This window comes from Cygnus atratus, chromosome 3, assembly GCF_013377495.2.
Source record: "Cygnus atratus isolate AKBS03 ecotype Queensland, Australia chromosome 3, CAtr_DNAZoo_HiC_assembly, whole genome shotgun sequence".
Lineage (NCBI taxonomy): Eukaryota > Metazoa > Chordata > Aves > Anseriformes > Anatidae > Cygnus > Cygnus atratus.
Window position 1 is genome coordinate 43,829,609 of NC_066364.1, and position 9,438 is coordinate 43,839,046.

Sequence of the window (9,438 nt, forward strand, 5' to 3'; positions counted from 1 at the left end):
CACCCGGCCTTTCACGCTGCATCTTGCTCCAGTGGGCACATTAGATCGGTTTCACCCTTCCTTTTTAGGGAAGGAAAAATAAAAGAAAATGTGGTTCCTTTCCTCTTTTGTGGACAATTTATTTCACTTGGGGAACTTCAACTTTGAGCCACAGGACAGAATAAAAATCGGAGAAACTGGTGTGAATGCTTCCAGAGCAAGGGCTTTTCTTTTCTGAGTGGATGGGAACCAGCCACAATTGGCTATATTAATAAATAACTTTCCTCACAGTCGGCCTTTACATGGTCCTATTGATAAAATTGTTCGCGTGTCGTTCACGCTTTTTGACTCATTAAGGCCTCGGACGGAGCGGCTCCCGAAGCGGAGCAGTAGGGTACCTTGGGCGTCTTGAAAGCCCTCTCTCTACCTCTGCGGCTCTCGGAATTCAACCCGGGGCTCATCCTAAAGTCGCTGGGCCAGAGGTTACAGGGACATGTTCATGGCTTAAATTTATTGCCTCGACTTCTTGTTTATCCTTTTCTCCCCATTCACGCCGCTGATCAAAGGGGTCATCTTCAGTTCCCCACATCCTCTCCCCCCCTTCCCATCCCTGCCGAAGTGAAAAAGAAATCACCGCAGCCCCGGGACGGGCCCTACAATTGCGCCCCGGCGAGCCGCGATCGATAATCATTAATGCTGCTGGGGACAGCCGCGACATTTATCTCGTGCGGGCGCATATGTAGCGCTATTAAAAATGCGCCCACGGCCTGCGCTGAGTTAGTGCCGGCCGGCGGCAGTGTCCTCCTGTCCGGTCCCCTCCCGTCCCGTCCCGTCCCGTCCCGTCCCGTCCCGTAGCGTCCCGTCCCTTCGGTAGTGTACCATCCCGCTTCTTCCTAACCTGTCCCGTCCCGCCTTGCTTATTCCCATCCTATCCCATCCTAACCCATCCCATCCCAATCCCATCCCGCCTCGCCCGGCCAACCCTGTCCCTTTCCATCCCCTTCCGTCCCGTCTTGCTTCTTCCCATCCCTTCCCAACCCATCCCATCCCATCCCATCCCATCCCAACCCATCCCATCCCATCCCACCGCACCCCACCCCACCCTACCGCACCCCACCCCACCCCACCCCACCCCATCCCATCCCATCCCATCCCATCCCATCCCATCCCATCCCACCCCACTCCACCCCACCCCATCCCATCCCATCCCATCCCATCCCATCCCACCCCACCCGCCCCGTCCCGTCGGACAAACCCCACCTCTCTCGGCGCCCCTTCGGGCCGACCTTTTCCCCTTTCCCCCCGCGAAGCCGTGGGCTCGAAATCGCTGTGGTCCCTCGTGCACAGCCGCGTGGGGCCGTGGCCTCTGCTCTGGCCGTGACACTCGTGACCGCGGCCAGCAGAGCCGGGGACAGCCCGCACGGGCGGTCACATCGGAGGCAACGCGCCCAGGTGGGTCCTGCAGGGAGTGGAGTTACCGAGGAGAGCCGGCGCAGTTACCTATAGCACCTGCCGTAAGATACACCTCTAAGCGTAGCTTTTTTTTTTTTGCTTTTTTTTTTTTCCTTTGCTTTGAAATTTATTAGGTCTGACTATTAGAAAAAGCGCAGGAGAAAAAGCTCCGTATTCGCAGCAGCTTTTGAAAGCGATGGATCAAATCAGTATGCGGGACTTCCTTGGCGAGAAGAGAGAAAAGGTTCCTAATGCTTCTTTTTGGGGACTGATAAGGTGTAGGGCAGAGAGAGTTAGCTACCAGGAACTAGGCAGGGTTATAAAAGAGAAAGTGGAAAATCTGATTTGTTCCTATATTCTTTGGTGTAACCGGCACCTCCGGTGGCTGCATGTGCCCAAACCTAACCAGGGTCGCTCACCTTTCCTTTCAGCTCCCGGAAAATCCTTGGGACGTTCACCCGTCCTGAGTCGTGATCTAACTTAGTCCTAGCGCTGCGTGTAATCTTAATTAAAATATTTCGATGAAAAGGAAGCTTGCAGGCTCCGCTCGAACCCCTTCGTTCCGGCTGCACTTACGGGCGCTTTTGGTTAGGTTTGACCCCAGCAAGCGATGCCGGTGCTTTAACGTGGAAGAGGAACCTGTGGATGCATTAAACAAGGAGCCCGGGAGCACGCCGTTCGCTGGGCATCTGCGATGTCTGCTGGCCGTGTATCTGTCTCCTGGTGGCTGTTATGTCTCTATTTCCTCGCGGATCTGTTTCCTAACGGCACGACTTACACAGCTTACCCGCAGCTCGCAGATGCGGCGGTGTGTGTTTTACTACAGCGGCTGATATTTTGCGCTGTTCGTCCTCCTTCAGGATCAAAGCCCTTCTAAATAGATTACTGGCCTGAAACCAAGCCACTGAAATGGTAATATGGTCGTTCCTAAAAAAAAAAAAAAAAAAAAAAAAAAAAGTGTAGGTATTTTCTGGTGTTTTCCCATCAAGTACCTGCCCAATTTCTGTATGGCACACGCCAGGAATCAATAGAAGTTAACAAGTCCTCAAAACATTCCCCATCTCTTTGTTTAATCTCCTTTACAATAAAGCCAAGGGAAGAGAATTAAAAATCTTTGAAGTATATTAAACCTCAAAGGCTCAGCCAAGTAGACTTAAAATAGTCACTTATTTTCCAAAACTGGTTTGTCGAGGAACAATAAAAGGAAGCAAAATTTATGGAGAAATTATACAGTGGATTTGTCACTTAAAATATCGTAACTGTCTCGGGGACAATACCCCATGCTGAGGATTAATGGTCCCTCCAGACCTTTGATTCACCAGCGCCTTTTCTTTGCCCTTGACAAATTGGATTTTTAGGAATGGGAAGGTCGCCTGGCCCATTGTTTGCCGGCCATTCACAGCGCTTGATTATGCAGGAGGGTTAGGGAAAGGCTCCATGTGACCCTCTCGGATGGGACTCTGCAGCTGCTCGAGGAGCCCAACTCTCTCACCAAACTCTGCGCCCCAGAGCATCCCCCTGCCACGGGGTACCCCTCCTGCGCCCATTGAAAAGCCGCCGTGCGCGCCCGGCCGCGTCACTCTGCGGGCGGAGATACTCCTGTGCTCACCCTCCTCGCCGCCTGGCTCTGTCACTCCGGCCCCCTTAAGCAGTTTGGGTTCCCGACCGCTCGCACCCAGAGGCAGCGATGCAAACGAGCAGGGCTCCGGCCATCAGCGTGAGCGCGGAGAGCTGCATCCCCGCCGGGCTGCGCCTGGGTCCCGTGCCGGGCATCTTCAAACTGGGCAAGTACCTGTCAGACCGCAGGGAGCCAGGACCCAAAAAAAAGGTATTTTCCTACGGTCTCCGCTGCAGCGCTGGACCTTGCTTTTCCGTTGACTCAGGGGAAGCCGGCTTGGGAGAAGAGGCTGCCTGTCCCCCTCCCTCTTCGATCCTCCCTTGCCAGAGTGAGCCAGGACGAGACAGGGGCGCCTTCCTAGAGCGTCCCGAGATTTCTCCTTGCCGCTTTGGCGAGCCACCAAAAGCCTCTCCCCCGCTTGCCGGCGACGGGGCCCCGTTAGCCCGGCTGGCTCTCCCGGAGGAGCGCACCCCCGTGCCTTGGACAGCGACTTGGGGGGACGCTCGGGGGCCGCCGGTGCCCGCTGCCCGTGCCCGGTTCGCGGTTGCCGGTGCCCGGTGCCTGGTGCCCGGTTGCCGGTGCCCGGTGCCCGGTGCCCGAGGGCGCTGCTCCCGCCGCCGCTCTCCTTCGCAGCCCCCGTCCGCCCCCGTACCGGGGGGCTCCGCTCTCCGGGGCACTGTCCCCATCCCTCCCCGCGGGGACAGCCTGCCGGGGACGGCCCCCCCGCCGCCCTGCCGGCCGCACGGGCCAGGATTTGTCACGGTTTGCTCCCGGAGCTCCGGCGGCAGCGGCTGTCGGGGCTGTCGCATCCCCTGCCCGGTTCGTGCCCGAGCGGCAGACGGACAGATTTATTTCCAGGCTGGGCTCTGGGCCCCCCTCCTGCGGGCGCTGCTCCCCGATAACCCTCGCAGCTGGGGCTGGAGGGGGTGACACCGGCAGCCCCCGGCTCCGGGCTCGGACCGCATCCGAAGGAGCGAGGAGGAGGCTTTGGAGGACGCTCGCCCCGTCCAGCAGGCATCCAGGAGGCTGCGGGGGCCAGCGGCCAGCCGAGCCCCTCTTCCACCCCCCGGGCAGCCGCGGCTCGCGCGTTCCGCTCGGATTTTTAATGCCCTTTAATTGTTTTTAAACGCTCTGCCAGCCCACTCAAATTTATTTCTCATCTGGCTCCCTCGGTTTCTCGCTTTAGACCGCTTTGTTCCAATGACTTTTATTGCACGGTCATTCAGCGAATGGGCACTTCATTTTCTCTTTGTATGGGTAAGCAGATTATGAAGTATGGGTCTGCAGGGACTTCGTAGCTAAGCAGGATCCTCTCCCCTCGCCCTTTTCCCCCTCCGGGCCCCGGCTCCCGACGAGCCGTGCATTTCGCAACCGACCCGGAGCCGCACAAACCCTTCCAAAAATTCGGCTACCAGCACCTTACCGGGCATTTAACGCAGCGGCAAGGTGCTTTGGGGTGTTCCCCAGGTCTCCAGCAAGGCGCTGCCCACGGGTGGGCGAGCACGGGGGGGTGAAGCGGCGGAAAATCGGTGCCCCCCGACGGGGGCAGCCCCCGGGTGGAGGGGGCAGGCCGGCCGGGCAGGAGGGCAGGGGCTCGGGCAGCTTTTATTTTTTTATTTTTTTTTGCTTTCTTTTCTCCTCGCCTCGCGTGGAAATGACAGCCGGTGCCGCCTGTCTTCCAGGTGCGGATGGTGAGAGGGGAATTAGTGGATGAAGCCGGGAGCTCAGCTCTGGAGTGGATAGGGTTAATCCGGGCCGCCCGAAACGCCCAAGAGCAGACACTGGAGGCTATTTCGGATCTGCCAGGAGGACAGGTACCCCCCTCGCGGCTCCGGGCCGGCCTGGCACCGCTCTCCTCCCCCCGCGTCCCCTCTCGAGGCTCCTGAAGAAGTGTCCTTTCTCCCCCCCCCAGATTTTCTACCGGGCTTTGCGCGATGTCCAGCCGGGAGAGGAGCTCACCGTCTGGTACTCCAACCCTCTGGCTCAGTGGTTCGACATCCCCGTCACGGCCACCCCGACGCACGACGAGAAAGGTACTACTGTCGCGACACTGGGTCCCCCCCCCCCGCCGCGTTTTCACCCCCGTGTGCCTGCCACCCGTTAAAACAAGGCGCTGCCTGGTTCTTTTTAAAGGGCGATGTTTGGACGTGGTAGCGTATGGAAGGGTCCCCGTCCCTTGAGCCGCTCCGGCATCGGCCCAATTTAATGATCTTTTGGTTGAGAAACGGAATTTTATCAAACAACGCTAGCGTTGTTGTGCGAGACGGAGAATTGTTTTTGTGGGTTTTGAAAATTCCGCTTTCCCCTCGTGGGTTCCTCGGTCAGAGCTTCAGACACACAATCCCAAGTTATAACGTGGGCAGATTCACACAGGCAGGTCAGAACGGGTACTGGCCAGCTTGAGTCAATTAGGGTAAAAATAAAGTCGGCGTCAAATTAAACTCAAGTAAACACGCCCGAGGATATCAGGCTGGGAGGACATCCGTCTCGGCTCGCTTGTTTCAATCCGCGAGCTGCTTCTCAGCTGGAATTACACCGTCGCCTTTACGATGTTAAAGAAACGATAACGCGGCGACAGATGAAAAGGGGGGAAAGAAAACGAAAAACTTCGATGCTCCTCTGTTGGGCTCGCCCGGCGGTGGGCACCGGGGGCTTCCCGTGCTCATCCGCGATCCCCGTCGGAGCCGGAGAGGGTCTGAGCCCACCTCGCCCCCCGGCTGAGCTTTGCGGGGGTCATCGGGATCCGGCCCGGAGGGCACCGGAGGATGATGCTGAAGCTCCGGGAGGGGACAGCTGGCTTCCCGTGGGACACCTGCGATGCGCAAGAGCCCACGTCCCTCCTTGTGCTGAAGCCGGAGGTGGAGAAGAAACTCGTGGCCACCGTTCTGCTCCCTCTATCGAGAGCCCTGGGGCTGAGGAGGGTCGCAGCCGGGCTCGGGGGAACGAGGGCAGCGCAGCTCCGGCCTGCCAGGGGCACCCTGCGGGCGGCATCGTCCTGCCGGCGGACAGGCGCCGGTAAACTGCAAACCGGCCCCGGTCTGCGGCCCCGCCGGCTCCAGAGCAAGCAGCACGGCTCGGAACAGGTGCATGGAAATGCCCAAACACAGCTGGAAGGACGGCACGCTGGAAGAAATCGAGGGGAAGAAATTCCGATTTAAAAAAACAAAATCAGAACCCCTTGAAATCTTGAACAAACGTGTTCGAATTGATTTTAACACAACGACAAAGGTGCTTTTCTTTTATTTTTTCTATTTTTTTCTTTTTTTTTTCTATTTTTATTTTTTTATCTATTTTTTTTCCATTTTTTTTCGTTTGTTTGCATTTTTCCTGCCCCGGGCTGGGGACAGCGGACGGATGCGCACAGCCAGGGGTCTCTCCGGGGCCGCCTCCCCGCTTCGCAGCGCCAAGGCAGCGGCATCGGTGCCGCGGCTCAGCCTCCAGCTGGCGCCTCCTCCCCGCCCGGCCCGAGCCAACCTCAGCCCCCCGCTACCTGCAGGCTGCCTACACGGCTCCCACGGCACGGAGCAGCGAGGGACAGCTGTGCCCGGCGGCGGGGACACCGGAGACAAAAAGCCCGGTGTCATTCCAGGCTGTCCCCGCCTGTCCCCCAGGACCCCCGGTGGCCGTGCCCTTGGCGCTCGCCCGGGGACCCCGCGAAGCCCTCGTGTCCGGAGCTGTCCCTCGGTCTGGCTCGGCGTCTGTCCTCCCGTCCGTCGGGTTGGGGCGGCACGGCAGGGGCGAGCACCAGGTGGTGACATGCGAGGCGGGCAACAGCTTTTAGGGACCGAGATGGCGTTGGGAATGTGTGCTTGGGTGGTTTAGGGACTGGGATGAGGGAGGGAGAGGGACAGAGAGGGAAAAATAGATATAGAGGGGAATAGAGAAGTGGGAAAAGGAGAAAAGGGGAAAGTGAAAGGTGGAAGAGAGAGAGAGAGAAGGAAGGAAGGAAGGAGAAAGAGAGAGAAAGAAGGAAAGAGAGAGAAGAGAGAGAGAGAGAAAGAGAGAGAGAAAGAAAGAAAGAAAGAAGAAAGAAACGTATGGAAGAAAGAAATGACAGAAAGAAGGAAAGAAAGTAAGAAAGAAAAAGAAATGTCAGAAAGAATGTCAGAAAGAAAGAAAGAGGGAAAGAAAAAAAGAAGAAAGAAACGACAGAAACGACAGAAAGAAACGACCGAAACTAGAAACGACAGGAAGAAACGACAGAGGAGAGGCAGCGAGCGAGGCACCCGGCCCCGCAGCGAGCCCCCGCCCGGTGCCGGCCGCCCCCCGGTGCCGCTCCCGGGCAGCTCCGTGCCGGACGGGACCCGCGGCTCCCCGGCACCGGGCCCGGCCGCGGCCACCGAGCTCGGTTCCGCCTGGCGCAGTGCTGAGGGCACAAAGGGCATTGTCCTCTGCAAGGGAACGATTACATATGGCCCATCCATATCGGATATTGTCTCGGCGCCTAATGAGGGGCTCACGATCATTACGTTGGCCTTTGTTCGGCGCAGCCGACTCCCTGACATACGCTACCTCTTGTGCAAACGCCAACAGATGGGCCCCCCGACAGACGACCCGCGGCAGCAGCTGCTCCCCCCGGGCCGGGGCCGGGGCCGTGCGGGGCGGGGGTTGCGGGGTTGCGGGGTGCCGCTGACGGTCCGCTCCGCTTGCCTCCGCAGGGGAGGAGCGGTACATCTGTTGGTACTGCTGGAGGACCTTCAAGTACCCCAACAGCCTCAAGGCCCACGTCCACTTCCACTGCGCGCTGAGCCACGGCCGGCCCTTCCTCCACCACGACCACGGCCGGCCCGCCGCCGCCTCCTTCGGCCTCTCGGCCAAGGCGGCCGCCGAGCTGCCGGCCGCGGCCCCCCGGGGCCCGGCTCTCCCCGGCTGCGGCCCGCGGGACGCCCTCAAGCGGGAGGCCGCCGCCTCCCCGCCGCCTCCGGCCAAGCCGGGGCCGCCCCGTCGGGGGGCGGGCAAGGAGGAGCAGGAGCGCGCCCTGGACATGAGCCTGGGCGCGGCCCGCGGCCCGGGCCCGCTGCCGGGGCTGGGGGGGGGTCCCGGGCTGGCGCTGTGCCCCGGGGCCCGCTCGGCTTTCCGCCCCGCCGGGCCGCTGCGGGACGAGGCGCGGGGCGCCGCCGCCGCCGCCGCCGCCCTGGGCTTCTCCAAGCTGCTGGGGGGGCTGAAGGCGGGGCGCGCCGCCGTCGAGGCGCCGCCCAAGTGCGAGGCCGGGCCTCCCCCGGCGGCCTCGGTGGGGGCGGCCGTGGGGCTGCCGTGCGGCGGCGGGGGGCTGCGGGCCCTGCCGCTGCTCTCGCCGCTGGACGAGGCGTCGGCTTTCCGGCAGGTGGAGCGGGGGCTGCCCGCCGCCGCGGCCCTGCCCCCCGGCCGCTACCCGGCGCTGCCCGGCGGCGCGCTGGAGCGCTTCGCCCTGCCGCCGCCCTTCGACGGGCTGAAGGCGTACGCGGGCGAGTGCGGGCTGCCGGTGATGCCGCTGACCGTCTACAACGGGGAGCTGCTGTACGGAGCCGCCGCGCCCTACTACCCGCTCAAGCTGCACCTCGGCGGGCTGCTCAAGTACCCCGAGGCCGTGTCGTACTTCGGGGGGCCGGCGGCCGGGCTGCACGCCGCCGAGCTGGGCTCGCTGGCCGGCATCGACCGGGAGATCGCCATGCACACGCAGCAGCTCTCCGAGCTGGCGGCCGAGAAGGGGCGAGGGCGGCTGGAGGCGCTGCCGGGGGGCGCGGCGGGGGGCGCCGTCGGGAAGCCCAAAAGCGGGCACCTGTGCCTGTACTGCGGCAAGCTGTACTCCCGCAAGTACGGGCTCAAGATCCACATGCGGACTCACACGGGCTACAAGCCGCTCAAGTGCAAGGTGTGCCTGCGGCCCTTCGGGGACCCCAGCAACCTCAACAAGCACATCCGCCTGCACGCCGAGGGCAACACGCCCTACCGCTGCGAGTACTGCGGCAAGGTGCTGGTGCGGCGCCGCGACCTCGAGCGGCACGTCAAGTCCCGGCACCCGGGGCAGAGCCTCGGCAAGGCGGCCGAGGACAAGAGTGACTCTGGCTACGCTCACCCCGAGCCGGAGCAAAAGACTGACAACGACAGCGACGTCGACGTCTGCTTCACCGACGACCAGAGCGACCCCGAGAGCGGCGGCGGGCACCGGCAGCAGTGAGCCCCACTGAGCCCCCGGCCCCCACGGGGCCGTCCCGGGGGAGGGAGTCCCGGGGGTGGCGGGGGGAGACGGGCCCCGAGCCCCCCGGTGGCAGCGGGGCAGCGACGGGGAGCGCCCGACCCGTCCCGTCCCGACCCATCCCGTCCCGTCCCGTCGGACACCGTCCCGGGGCCGGGAGGGGGGCCCGGGCGGCGCCCCTCGTATGCTCGTATGGCGTGTCGAGGAACCTGTG

General features: G+C 61.7%; 1 protein-coding gene across 1 annotated transcript; it reads left to right on the forward strand.

Annotated features, from left to right (window-relative positions):
* The first annotated feature begins 3,118 nt into the window (after positions 1-3,118).
* Positions 3,119-9,206, forward strand: PRDM13 (PR/SET domain 13). The gene is made up of 4 exons (XM_035561761.1): positions 3,119-3,259; positions 4,732-4,863; positions 4,962-5,082; positions 7,708-9,206. Exons 1-4 carry the CDS (start codon positions 3,119-3,121, stop codon positions 9,204-9,206), a joined length of 1,893 nt encoding a protein of 630 aa, XP_035417654.1.
* The last annotated feature ends 232 nt before the right edge of the window (positions 9,207-9,438 follow it).